At 34.7% G+C, this 14,817-nt stretch overlaps 1 protein-coding gene across 3 annotated transcripts in view; it reads left to right on the top strand.

Annotated features, from left to right (window-relative positions):
* The window catches only part of KHDRBS2 (KH RNA binding domain containing, signal transduction associated 2), a 572,791-nt gene that overhangs the window by 517,550 nt on the left and 40,424 nt on the right, over positions 1-14,817 (top strand). For all 3 annotated transcript variants that reach the window (XM_077769102.1, XM_077769101.1, XM_077769104.1), the window contains one exon: positions 10,122-10,204. In XM_077769102.1, coding sequence (XP_077625228.1) covers positions 10,122-10,204 — 83 coding nt within the window. The remainder of the gene's footprint in view (positions 1-10,121; positions 10,205-14,817) is intronic.

The following is a 14,817-nucleotide window of genomic DNA, read 5'->3' as shown; positions in this document are numbered from 1 at the left end:
GCTACTTGAAACCTTTCTATAGCTGCCTTCTCTACAGGATACAAATAAACTCCTTACCATGTCATAGGAAGCATTTCAAACTTTACTCCTATTTCTTTAACCTGACTTAGCTACCATTTCATAGATATTTTGTGCTTTAGTTAGATCCAACTACTAGGCAGTTCACCAAACACAATACTTACTTTTATTGTGTTGTACATTCATGCTTGATGTTCTTGGAAACTGAAATGCTCTCATACTACCTGTTCGTCCACCTAGAAATAATTTATTTATCCACAAATAACCATTTCAAATACCTTTCCTGAAAAATTCTTTCATTCTTTCCATTGTACTTCCATAGCACTCATTACATGCTCTATTAAAACACGTATAGGAGGATTGGGAGGAACTTGACGGAGGAACAAGGGGGAGAAGAAGGGCGGAAATGGTGGGGGAAAGGGAGAGAGGCAAACCATGAGAGACTCTTGAATGCTGACAAAAACTGAGGACTGATGGATGTGGGGGGAGGGGGGGATGGGCATGGAGGAGGACACTTGTGGGGATGAGCACTGAGTGTTATGTGGAAACTAATTTGACAATAAACTATTAAAAAAAAAAAAAACTTTCCATTGGATATTTCATTTTTTTATATATCTGTTGGTCTTCTACAGTAGGCCAAGAGCAGTGGTGTGCTACAACTGACTTGTACTGGCTCACAAGACCCCTTGTAAAATTTTCAGGGATTTTGTGAATTGGTTGTTAAGCAGAGCTATTATTAAAAATTAAATTAGGGCTGCCTGGGTGGTTCAGTTGGTTAAGCATACAACTTTGGCTCAAGTCGTAATCTCACAGTTCTTGAGTTCCAGCCCTGCATCGGGCTCTGAGCTGGAGCCTCCTTCAGACTTTGTGTCTTCCTTTCTCTGTGGCTTAGTCGGTTAAGCGTCCGACTTTCGCTTAGGTCATGATCTCGTGGTTCGTGGGTTCGAGCCCCGCGTCGGGCTCTGTGCAGATTGCCAGCTCAGAGCCTAGAGCCTGTTTCAGAGTCTGTGACTCCCTCTCTCCCTGACCCTCCCCTGCTCACGCTGTCTCTCTCTCTCCTAGAAATAAATAAAAAACATTAAAAAAAAATTCTGCTTTGTCTCTATTTGTTGCACTCTAGGGATAATGTACCAGTTTTTCCTGGATACTTTTAAAATTTCAATTTTCGGCAGTTTTATTAGGGTATTCCTAGGTGTATTTTCTTTACATTTATGCTAATTAATGTTCATAGAGTATCATGAAAAAAGAAGTAATCATGTTTTATCTGTGTTGTGATTTATTGTGGTATCATTGCAATAGCAGAATTATAAAACTTATTTTACAAAAGATAGCATGTCACACTGAAGTTGTATGTGTATAAAACTTAATTTATATATTTTATCTATAAGTCTTGTGCTATAAATTTTATTTTAATATAAAATATACAGTTTTATTTAGAGCATAAATTAAATTTTATACATACACATATTTATAAATTTGATTTTTATTTATAAAATATATGCTATGACTAAAATTTACAGTGAAGTTATGTACATACACACATACCACACACACAAACACATACATACAATTTTTTGAAGAGCCATTTGTTAATCATTTATCAGAACACCACAGGCTGAGAACCTCACAAAGACAGGAATTATGGCCTGTTCTTCTATCTTTATTGCCTCGATAATAAATTCAGTAGCTAATATAAAGTCTGGTGAATTACTATTATTTTAAGCATATTATATAGAGAGCTAAATACTATTTAGATTTGAAAACCCAAAATTGGTGCAGAAATCATAGTTCAAGATGGAGTGCTTAAATCAAATTGAAAAATTAGTAACATAATAAGGCAGATAAATATATTTTTCAAAGCAGATTTGAAAAGGGCTGGCTTTGTACAGCTATGTATTTATAGTAATACACATCTATCCTGTATGCTGCTTTCCCCAGTACTCATAGAGTATACTATAAAGTAACCTATAATTCATAGGAAACTACAAAGAAATCATCATCTCCTTTATATTGCTAGGGCTTCATGTTAGGCCACACCTCACATTTGTAACTTAATAGTAAGCAAATAGTAGTAGTTAGGCCACACCTCACATTTGTAACTTAATAGTAAGCAAATAGTAGAGGACTTGGTGAAGATCTAGAGAACAGTCAAGACTGTATTTTTTAAGGATCTGCTTTTATTTGGTTCAAAGAACAGAAAACTAAAGAACGTATAGTTTCACAAATATGAAGGAATTCAAGATAGAAGAGATATTCTTCATGACCATGTTCCAGAAAAAAAGGAATCTTTTGTTCCTTGGGCATTTTGGTTTTTTGTGAGAGATGCCAAAGTATCTGTCTTCAGCTAGCAGAAAATAAAGTTAAAGCTTGTTTTAGTGTTTATTTATTTTGAGAGAAAGAGAGAGAGAGAGACAGAGCCTGAGCAGGGGAGGAGCAGAGAGAGAGGGAGACACAGAATCTGAAGCAGGCTCCAGGCTCTGAGCCCACTGCACAGAGCCGGACACGGGGCTTGAATTCACTAACCGCGAGATCATGACCTGAGCTGAATTCGAATGCTAACTGATTGAGCCACTCAGGTGCCCCCAAAGGTAAAACTATTAATTTCAGAAAGTGTTTTTGATTTTACTGGGCCACCAGTAGGAATGTAGGAAATGCTACTCTGACACCCTGAGAACTTAAGTAGCATCTGAAAGAGTCTTAATGTTTTAGTAGAAATTGGGAATAGGCTGTGACATAAGATAGCAATTTCTTCAAAGGAAACAGCAGAAACACTAGGGCAAAAATGGGAAAAATGTTTTTTATTTCTTAGCTGAATATTTATATTTAATTTGAATCTCTTGCAGATACCGACTGGCTTATTAGTGAGCATGTCTATTTTACTGATTAATTGTAGAACATAACCAGCACTATCGATAATTTAGCTTTTCGTAAGAAAATTATATAAACTATCAAGTGTTAGAAAACAAAAATAGACTGTGTACAAGTATCCACATTTGCTTTCTCTTTTACAGTGAGGACAATTATTTGGGAACTACGGTACCATATATTTTATGAAATTGTGAGTTGCCAGGAAAGATATCTATATAGTCTATGGATTTTCTTTGTAAGACTTAAAAAAAAAGTAAAAGTGTAAGTGAGGACGGAAAAGGTATTAATCTTCCACAAACTAAATGGTAAAGCTTTTCTTCATAAGCAGAGATAATCCTACTGTATAATCACCATTTGAAATATTTTCTCTTTTAGTGGTAATTGACTTGAGTCAATCCATGTCTACTCTCTATGAGAATATTCTCCTTTGTGCTAATTTAACAATTTAATACATATTTATTGAGCAAATACTCTATGGAATAAACTATGCTAAGCCATCATAAGGCATCCAAAAAAGTGTTTACCTTATGGTAGAGTCCAAGCTTTTCAGGAGCTTCCAATCTAAAAATAATAAATAAACAAGAGAAAAATTGTAAAAAGAAAAAATACAGTATATATTTAGTATTGTACATATGACATATCCTAAATACTGATGAGATAGGGGCACCTGGGTGGCTCAGTTGGTTGAGCATCCGACTCGGCTCAGGTCATGATCTCACAATCCACAGTCTGTGGGTTCGAGCCTCATGCCGGGCTCTGGGCTGACAGCTCAGGGCCTGGAGCCTGCCTTGAATTCTGTGTCTCCCTCTCTCTCTCTGCCTCTCCCCTGCTCACGCTCTGTCTCTCTGTCTCTCTCTGTTTCACTCACTCACTCAAAAATAAATAAACATTAAAAAACAATAATTTAAAAATGAATGAATGAATGAATGAATGAATGAATAAATAAATAAATAAATACTGATGAGATAAAAACAACAGGCTATTACAATTCAGAGACTATGGGTCCCTGGGCAGCTCAGTTGCTTATGGGTGTGACTTCAGCTCAGGTCAAGATCTCATGGTTTGTGGGTTCAGGACCCTTGTTGGCTCTGTGTTGACAGTCCATAGCCTGAAGCCTGCTTTGATTCTGTGTGTCTCTTTCTGTCCCTCTTCCGTTCACGTTCTCTGTTTCTGTCTCTCAAAATAAATAAACAAAAATAAATAAAGAGAATTCAAATAATAGAGGGTTGCCATAAGCTTGATAGAAGCAGGAAAAATTTCCTAAAGATTGTATAATAAAATAACTTTTAGACATCAGATAGTAACAGATAGAAGCAAGGAAAGCAAAAGAAGTTTAGGAGTTTGAAACTCTGAGACATGTACTTGCCCCCTCTTTGGTTCTTCTAATTTGGGACAGAAATACAACAACAAAATGGAACTAAATAAACAAAACTTGCTTGTTTGTTTGTTCCTCATGGAAACTAGAGCTCGTGAGCCCTGAGTAACAAAGGAAGGTGAATGAAGCCATGTTTTTATAAACTTGTCGGATAACAGTAGCATGGATGCTTGAAATAATGTGTGCAATCCCAGAGCACTTGTGGCAAATAAAATTAATTGCCTAATTACTGACCCAGTGACCCCCAAGACAGAGAGCTCAACGGCCCAGCCTGTTGCAGCTATGGAAAATCCCAGCTATGATGTTAACTGTTGTTCTACCCGAGGGGAGATGAAGCCTTGAATTTACAATATGGATGCCTAAACTTCACCTGAAAATACAGGAACCTCATGTCCACCCTCTAATGGTTGTTAATGTGTGTGTATACATGCATGTGTGTTGGAGGGTGTGTAAACAAAACTATATATTTTATAGGATGGTTGGAAGGTTAATTTATACAATTCTCTTATTAAGTAAAAAAAAAAAAGAGAGAGAGAGATTACATAAGACACATAAAGACAGGGGTGCCTGGGTGGCTCAATTGGTTAAGCATCCAAATTCGGCTCAGGTCATGATCTCACAGCTCGTGAGTTCGAGCCCTGCATCAGGATCTGTGCTGACAGCTCAGAGCCTGGAGCTTGCTTTGGATTCTGTGCCTCCATCTCTCTCTACCCCCTACCTCTGCTCACACTCTGTCTCTCTCAAAAATAAATAAACATTTTAAAAAGTTTAAAAAGAAATTTAAAAAATAAAACACATAAAGACACATGAGACACCAATGCAGAAGATCCAATATCTCACTAGTATGAGTACTAGAAAAGAGAGAAGAAAAGTACAATGGCATTTGCCAGAAATGGAGAACATAAGCTCCTAGAATTCAAAGAGCTCATTGAGTACCCAGCATACTGAATGAAACGAGATACATATAGGCACAACATTATAAAATTTCAAAACAGTAGAGCTGAACTCTGTAAAAGCATCCATAAAGGAAAGAAAAAAAGTGAAATGAAATAAAATAAAACTAGGTCACATATAAGTAGCAGGAATTCTCAGCACCAATATGTAGTGGTGAAAATACTGAATCAAAGCTCTCAAAAATTGTGATTGAAAATAATTTTTCAGTCTAAACTTCTACACTCAGTTACTCAGTCCAGTGTGGGATTAGGATTTTAAAATTTGCAATCAGATACATGTCCAGTACACCAACAATATCACATACATAGTATTCCTTTCAAAAATAGTAAAGCAAAATGTAATTATGAGAATGATCAACCAAATTCAGAATGGGAGACAGTCTACAAACAATTGGTCTAGACTACTCAAAAAGGCAGCGTAATGAAAACCAATAAAATCCTGGAGGAGTCTGATAGGGATTGCGTTAAATATGTAGATTGCTTTGGTTAGTATAGACATTTGAAAAATATTTGTTCTTCCAATACAGAGCATGGAATGTCTTGCCATTTCTTTGTGCCATCTTCAATTTCTTTCATCAGTGTTTTATAGTTTTCAGAATACAAGTCTTTCACCTCTTTAGTTAGGCTTATTCCTAGGTATCGTGTTGGTTTTTTGTAAATGGGATTGATTCCTTAATTTCTTTTTCTTCTGCCTCATATTAGTGACAGAAATGCAACAGACTTCTTATGTTGATTTTGTCTCCTGGAACTTTATAGCATCTTTCACAGAGCTAAAACAAACAATCCTAAAATTTGTATGAAACCACAAAATGCCCCGAAGAGCCAAAGCAATTTTAATATAGAAGAGCAAAGCTGGAGACATCACAGTTCTGGACTTCAAGTTACATTACAAGGCTGTAGTGATCAAAATAATACGGGTACTGGCATAAAACAGACACATAGATCAGTAGGACAGAACAGAAAACCCACAACCATATGACCAATTAATCTGCAACCAAGCGGAAAAGAATATCCAACAGAAAGAGACAGTCTCTTCAACAAATGGTGTGAAAATTGGACAGCATCATGCAAAAGAATGAAACTGGATCACTTCCTTATACCGTACACAAAAATAAATTCAAATGGATTATAGACCTAAATATGAGACATTAGGAAACCTAGTTAAAATCCTAGAGGAAAGTACAGGCAGTATCCTCTTTGATACTGGCTATAGCAACTTCTTTCTTAGCTATGTCTCCTAAAGCATGGGAAACAAAAGCAAAAATAACCTTTTGGGACTACATCAAGATAAAAAGCACAGTGAAGGAAACTATCAACAAAACTAAAAGGCAGCCTACGGGATGGAAGAAGATATTGGCAAATGACATATCAGATAAAGGGTTACTATCCAAACTCTATATAAAGAACTTTTCAAATTTAACACCCATAAAATAAATAATCAGGTGAAGAAATGAGAAGAAGACATGAATAGACATGTTTCCAAGGAAGACCTCCAGGNACGCTGTCTCTCTCTCTCTCCTAGAAATAAATAAAAATAAAAAAAATAAAAATAAAAAAAAGTTAAAAATAGAACTACCCTATCATCCAGCAATCACACTACTAAGTATTTACCCAAAGGATACAAAAAAACTAATTACAAGGGATACATTCAGCCTGATATTTATAGCGCCATTATGTTCAATAGCCAAATTGTGGAAACAGCCTAAGTTCCATCAACTGATGAATGGTTAAATGGATAAATAATGGATATATATAGTGGAATATTACTGAGCCATAAAAAGAATGAAATCCTGACATTTGCAGTGACATGGATGGAGCTGCAGAGTATTGTGCTAAGTGAAGTAAGTCAGGGAAAGACAAATACCATATGATTTTACTCATCTGTTTACTTTAAGAGGCAAAAGAAACCAGCAAAGCGGGGGAGGGAGGGAGGCATATCAGGAGGACAAAAGGAGAGTGAGACAAACCAAGAAACAGACTGTTAATTCTAGAGAACAAACTGATAGTCACCGGAGCAGAGAGCACTTGCTGTAATTAGCGCTGGGTGTTGTATGGAAGTACTGATTCACTGTATTGTAAACCTGAAACTAATATTACACTATATGTTAACGAACTGGAATTTAAACAAAAACTCAACAAAAACACCTGGAGGACTACACTAGTTCTAAAAATACTAAGCAAACATAATAACCAGATGCAATTCACAAATCTTGATTGGATTCTGATTTTTTTTAATGTTTATTTATTTTGAGAGACAGAGACAGCATGAACAGGGAAGGGGCAGAGAAAGAGGGAGACACAGGATCCGAAGCAGGCTCCAGGCTCTGAGCTGTTGGCACAGAGCCTGAAGTGAGGCTCGAACTCACGAACCCCAAGACCATGACTTGAGCCGAAGTCCGACACCTAACCGGCTGAGCCACCCAGGTGCCCCAATTGGATTCTGATTTTTAAAAGTAACTTTAAAAGATTTGCTTTTGACAATAGCAGAATTTTTACTATGGACTACACAATAAATGATATTTGGGGATTATTCTGAGGTTTTGGTTTTTTTTTTTCCTTTGGTGGGAGTAATACCATTGTATTTATGTAGGAGAATATCCTTACACTCAGTAAATGCCAGCTGAAGTATTTAGGGATGAAATATNCATGGGTCAATAGGCATATCTAGATAAAAAGTAAAGCAGTGTTCATTTTACTCTTATTTTAACTTTTTTGTATAATTAAGAAGTTTCACCCACAATAAGAAGGATGAGTATGGAGGGAATATAAAACTATAGAAGAGAGAGAGACAGAATAAGTACACTCTCTAATATTCCTCTTAGTAAAAGTTACTGAAAGAGATATTTCAGCAAGAAAAGAGAACTAGTTAAAATGGAATTTGGTAAAAGATCTCATACACAAACAGTGGCAGGTTGGTGGGGGGGGGGGGGTGGGGTCTTAGGAAAACCATTCTGTCATCAGTCCAGACCAGAGTGCGATGAGATGGCCCTGTGAGAGGGACTCTCCAGGTAACACAAAACAAAATGATAGATTATCTGGTATTTTTGAATATTTGAAAATACAATTGCGAGTTTGATATAACTATTGGGATAATTAAAAACAAATAATTCAAATTACATAGAAAATCAAGAAAATGATAAAATGAATGAGCAATTATTAATATTAGGTAAAACAAAATGTGTATGGGTAAAAAAACTAATTGTGTTAATCTATTTGGAAACAATGAATAACATTTATTGTTATTTAATGATAACGTAGATATTGGCTAACAAAAGTTATGATGTAACTATGTTAAGGTTCATCATGTTAGGGAAAAACATGAGGAAGAGTCTATAAGAGAACTAAATCCTTAACAACCTGAAGGGCTAGTCAATATGAAATAATCAAAATTTATAAACCAAGGAATGTTAACCATATTACTTAATAACACAAAAATTAACACTCAAATAATAGACAAAAAAGCTTACAGAGAACCAGGGATTAGAGAGGAACAAGGAAGTGCTGTTTTTGGGGGTTTTTTTTGCATAAACCTTTTAGTATTATTGTAAAATAATCTTATATGTTAAAACTAACTTTAGAATATTTAATTTTTAATTCAATGGGAATCGAATTAGAATATTCAAACATCAAATGGAGAAAGTATCCCACGCTGCAGAGAAAAAATATAATGAGATGGAAACTATAAGTGGGAAAAGAAAAGAAACTGAAATCAGACTTAGAAAACCTCATTTATAAACAATAGCATTACATAAATGGTAAACCAGATGAAAAGTCATAATATTTTTAAAACTTTCTTAAATTCATGAAAAATATTAGTTTTCTGATTAAATGGGCTTAATGATCTTAGTCAAGATTGATGTGGAAACTTTCATATTCACACATGTTTTTAAGTTTCTGAACATAATAGAGAAGTTTATAATCCTCCAGATTGAAATGAAGTACGAATTTGTGAGATGGGTTGGAAATGAATTCGAAGGAAAGCGACACACCAGAAAGGCCCAGAAGCTGAAAAACTAAAGATTTTTTCAGAAGTAGAGAATAGTCAAAGTGGATGGCTAGGATTTTGAATAAAGTCAGTGACCACTAAGGGAAACAAAACTAAATCTCTCACCGAGGAATCAGATAACTGCTGGCTTGCTTTCACATTCTTCAATAACAAGTCTGCCTTAGCTTTGATAGCATTTTAGTTAGGTAATCAGACTCACCACCAACATCATTTTGTTCATGAGACTTAAAAACTGTGCACACCAAAATAAAGGGGCTTTATTTTGTTTCTTCTTTTTGTTTTTTTCTCTTCCCTTCCTTCCTTTCTCCTAGCCTCTCTCTCCTTCTCTTCCCTTCCCTCTCATCTTCCCTTCTTTCCTTACTTTTCTATTGTCTTTACCTTTTTCTTTTTTCCCTTTTATTCTTTTTGTTTGTTTTGCAATGATGACTATAATTTTCTCACTACAAGTTGACCACAATTTAAGGATCACGTTTTTATAATTTCAATCATTATCATCTCAATATTACTAGAAGAAGAAGAAAAGCTCCCAGTGGGACTGTAACAAATATGTTAAAACCACAATTATGTTAGCACGCTATCTACCCATATTTTCAAAGGAAAACTTATTTTTAATTCTTTATATTGTCTTCAGTCATATTGGTCAAATTTCTGGATAAATCCTAGAGTAGGTATTGCTACTTCAATGGTATGCTGAGCTTAATTATGAAACATTAACCTGATCCATGAAATATTATTCCAGGTTATGAAAAAAATTGTTCATCTAGTAAAATCCAATGCAGAGTAACTAAGCAAACATAAAAACTAAATTAAGGTCACATTATATAAAATCTCATTAAGTAAAATCAGACCAAAGTTAATCAAGTTGATTGCTAATAGGTCTCTCTACCATTTTCTGCCTCAGGGGTATGATGATGGCTACGGGGGTGAATATGATGACCAGACCTATGAGACTTATGATAACAGCTATGCCACCCAAACGCAAAGGTAAGGCATTTGCTGTCTAAAACATCCTTGTCAGGATTCTTTCTAATCCTATTTTGTTTCTTGTATCGGAGTACCATTTATATTATGTGAGAGTTTCTAGCAGTGGTTTGTCTCCATCGTCTTTCTGAATTACTAAATTGCTTACTAGACTGAGGTAAAGAAAATAATCTTGCAATTGTTAATAATAATAGTATGTTTGGGCACCTTGGTGGCTCGGTCATTTAAGTGTAGGACTCTTGATTTAAGTTCAGGACATGATCTCAGGGTTTGTGAGATGGAGCCTGCTTAGGATTCTCACTCTCCTTCACTCTTTGCCCCTCCCCAACTCACCTGCATGTGTGCATTCTCTCTTTCTCTCAAAAATTTTTTTAAAAATAATAGTAGTGTGTTATTTTAAGATGAGGTGATTATCATAACCAATAAACTCATTAAATGAGCTTTATGTTAGTTTTAGAAATTATTTATTTTTAAAATTTTTTACGTCTTTATTTTGAGAGACAGAGACAGAGACCAAGCAGGGGAGAGACAGAGAAAGGGAGACACAGAATCTGAAGCAGGATCCAGGCTCTGAGCTGTCAGCACAGACCCCAATGTGAAGCTCGAACCCACAGACTATGAGATGATGACCTGAGCCGAAGTCAGACATTAACCAACTGAGCCACCCAGGCGCCCCTAGAAATTATTTTCGGAAATTCATAATTAACACAACAGTGAAACACAGCACTTGTTCAATGGAGCTTTTTCCCCTTAAAATGTAATTTTAAAAAACTGTTTGTTGATTTATTTGAAAGAGAGAGAGAGCATGTAAGAAGGGGAAGGGCAGAGAGAGAGGGATAGAGAGATTCCCAAGCAGTTTCTGTGCTGTCAGCTGCAGAGCCAGATGTGGGGCTTGATCTCACAAACTGTAACATCATGACCTGAGCTGAAATCAAGAGTCAGATGCTTAACCAGCTGAGCCACCAGTCACCCCTGTAAGTTTTATTTGTAAAAGAAAAGCTATAGGAATGTTATTGGTGCTCTGAAAAGTAAGTTTATAAAACATCTGATGGCATGAATAATTCCTTTCCTGTCTTGATGGATCTCTAAATTCATTATTGACTATATATCTTTAATTAAATTTGAAATATCAATGAATTTTTACTTCTTTAAAGTCAATGTTTTGAGGTAGTAGTTACATACATTAAATTTTGCCCATTTAGAGTACAGAGTTTGTATGAGTTTGGCAAATGCAAACTACAGTGTGACCTCCATCAAAACTAAGTTATAGGGCAATTTAATCAGCCCCAAATGATTTCTTAGGGACTGTATAGATTTTCTCCCCTCCCAGGCCTTGGAAACCACAATCAGTTTTTTGCCATTACACTTTGGAGTTTTCTAGGATGTCATTTAGGTAGAAGTGATGCAATATGTGGCCTTTGAGTCTGGCTTCTTTAATTTGCATGATGTATTTGATATTTATTTTATTTGTGTTGTTTTGTGTATCAAAGTTCTCTTCCTTTTTATTACTATGTAGTGTTTCATCATAAGGATGCACCCCAGTTACTTCATTCACCGGTTGAAGGACATATATAGGTTGTTTCTTTTTTATTTTTCTTTTTTTGGCAATTATGAATAAAATTGGCATTAACAAATTCACTCTTAGAAAAATTAATCCCCTAAATATTTTTCTGAAAACAAAAGTTACAAGTATCATGGGAAAGTAGGAGGAGTCCATATGACTACGTATAATTAATGGAAACCAATAAATTAGTTGTCACAAAATCATTATGGCATTGGCCATTTATTGATGAACTTTACTGGGACCCACTGAGATCTGGATGCTTCATTAAGTAATATTTGGAGGAAGGGAGGTGACAAAGAAAGAAACTAAGGTCATTATGGAATGGAGGAAATCTACATGTACTGCCTAAGGTGCATTTTGTATGGTCTGAAGAACAACATAGTGAAAGGAGTGAAGGAAAATTGTACTTAGAGAGAATACTGTAGGCATTTAGGGAAAAGATGACTGGGAACTGATACTTTTAAACCTAAGCATAACATGAGATATCATTATAGAAATGACCATCTTCAATTTTGAGTAATTGATTACTGTGTACCATGTAAAATAGAAAGGCCATCATGAGCTAAGATTTTATACTATGGGTGATAGCTTAATTGTCCCAATTGTATATTGATAGACACACAATTATTTAGGATGGGGGAAAGTTTTGTATAATGTCACAGACACTGAATAGAGTGTTGTATACAAACTGGCTATATAGTTAAAGCATCTGCTAATATTTTCAAATTATTAGTTCATTATTGATATTAGTGCATACAAATGGTGGTAATAAAGTTCTTTAGCTTGTTTCAGAAACTATTTGGTAGAAAAAGACAATTACCGCACACTAAAAAGACAACTAGAACAGAGTGAAACAATTTCTTGATTTAGTTTTAAAGACCTGCATTCAAATGATAGAGATTTTGAAATAATTTTCTGCAAGTGAGAGACTTTCTGCCTCTTTCTCTGGTAAGACTTAAGTGGGCTTAGCTAACCCTAAAACACAAGGAAGAAGAAAATTTGGGGATTAGAATAATTTGTTTTTGAACACCTAAAAAGTGAATGTTAGAAGAATTGAACATACTTATGCATAAAAAGTAATAGAGTAATTTCAGACAAAATTTCTCTTTTCTTAATGAAGTATAATTTATATGTAAAAATATATTTTCTATGCACTTCTGCTATCTCCTTTTTTTTCTTTCCTATCTATTCCATATCCTGTGGCTAAATTCATCCCATCAAATGAATTTGCTCCTAGGCACAGCTCAAAGCCAACTCTTCCAAAAAGTGTTTTCTTAATTCTTTATTTGGGAATAACCTGGTTTTGCTCTATCAGTAGCACCATATATTTATTTCTCTATGCCACTTTCTATCTCTGTCTTACATTTTATTTATCACTCTTACTACTTTCCTAGAATCCTTGTCTGATACCCTCATATCCCTCACAGTATCTAGGATTGAGTCTTTCATAGCGTATTACTGAATAGATGCTAGTTGAATACATGAATGTCAGACCTAATGTGTACCTGCTCTGTGAAGGTACAAAATAAGACACTCTTGGGGTTCCTGGGTGACCCCATCAGGTAAGTGTCTTGGTTTTAGCTCAAGTCATGATCTTATGGTTTGTGGGTTTAAGTCCCATGTCAGACTCCACACTGAGCAGGGAGCCTGCTTGGGATTCTCTCTCCCCTTTTTCTCTCTGCCCCTCCCTCTCTCATTCCCTATTTCTCAAAATATACAAATAAACTTAAAAAAAAAAAAGAGCTTATTCTCTCAAAGAAGAATAGAACATGCAGAATTCTATGTATTATATTTATTGACAAAATATTTATATAAATCTGAGATATCTTAGTGCTTAACCAGAAGAGATAAAGAAAGCAGGTCATGAATTTAATTAAAATGATACTAATATTCTATGTTACAATAATTATAAAATATCTATTTTGGTCAAAACATATCCTCAGTATTGGTAGAATATCTGGCACACTAAACATTCTCAGTAGAGATTTGTTGAACAAATGAACAAAAACTAAATGAATACATTAATGAATGAATGAAATTAACAAGCATTATTTCACAAAACTCTATGAGGAAGAATTTTTATATATACACCAGTTTGCAATAGAAATTGATAAGCACTGAGAAAATTCATGACATAATATATTAAATTCCTACATTTAGATTAGTTCTATTAATCCAACTGTGCCAACAGAGAGAATATTGACAGTTTAGTTAAATAAGCACTTATTAAATGATGATATGTGTCAGAGAGTATACTCACCATTCAGTGACACTTACTTTTTAAAATTTTTAACTATATTTTAATATTTTCCCCTAACAATTTGTTTGAAGAACCATTTGTGAGCTGTGTATGGTTTTAAATAACTATATTATAAGTGAAACAACTATAGAGAAACCAAGTATTAAAATTAGAAGTGAGAGAAAATTTTTATAAGAATCAGTATAGAACTATTTCTTTTTAAAGTGGTGGCTCATTAATTGGACTTTTAAAATTATGATTTGGATTTATGGAAGAAAATGGAGAAAATCTCTAAAATTGAATAAAAAGAAATATCTGAGCATAAAACATCTCCATCATTTATAAACAATATGAGTATTATTTTGACACTGTCAAGATCAAAATTGGAAGAAATTCCAATTTAGAATGTGAAAGTAAAATAGTGAATTATGGGTGACTTAGCAGAATTGATATAAAAAATAAAAATCTTTAGAGAAAGTGGTCTTTAAATGACTAGTCAGCACAAGTGAATACAGAATTTGTAGAAATTATACCGAATCTGGCAGGTACCTAAATGGAGTAATTATATCATCTTCAGTAGAGTCTAAGGGAAGTTCACAAGGTAACAACACTAGAAAGGTTCACCTGGAGTTCAGAAGCTATAACAACTTTAATTAATCCCCAGTTGTCTTGTAAGGTGTCGTTAGTTCTAGAAATTTTCAAATGGATCAGAGAAGGGACTTCTTCAAACATTCCTTAGGAGGCAGCTCAACATAAATGACATATTAAGAACTAGTAAAGAGGACAATGATATGATGGGTCTTAGACCATCTT

The sequence above is a fragment of the Crocuta crocuta genome, unplaced genomic scaffold (genome assembly GCF_008692635.1).
Source record: "Crocuta crocuta isolate KB4526 unplaced genomic scaffold, BGI_CrCroc_1.0 scaffold205, whole genome shotgun sequence".
Lineage (NCBI taxonomy): Eukaryota > Metazoa > Chordata > Mammalia > Carnivora > Hyaenidae > Crocuta > Crocuta crocuta.
This window is presented reverse-complemented; position numbering and strand designations above follow the sequence as displayed.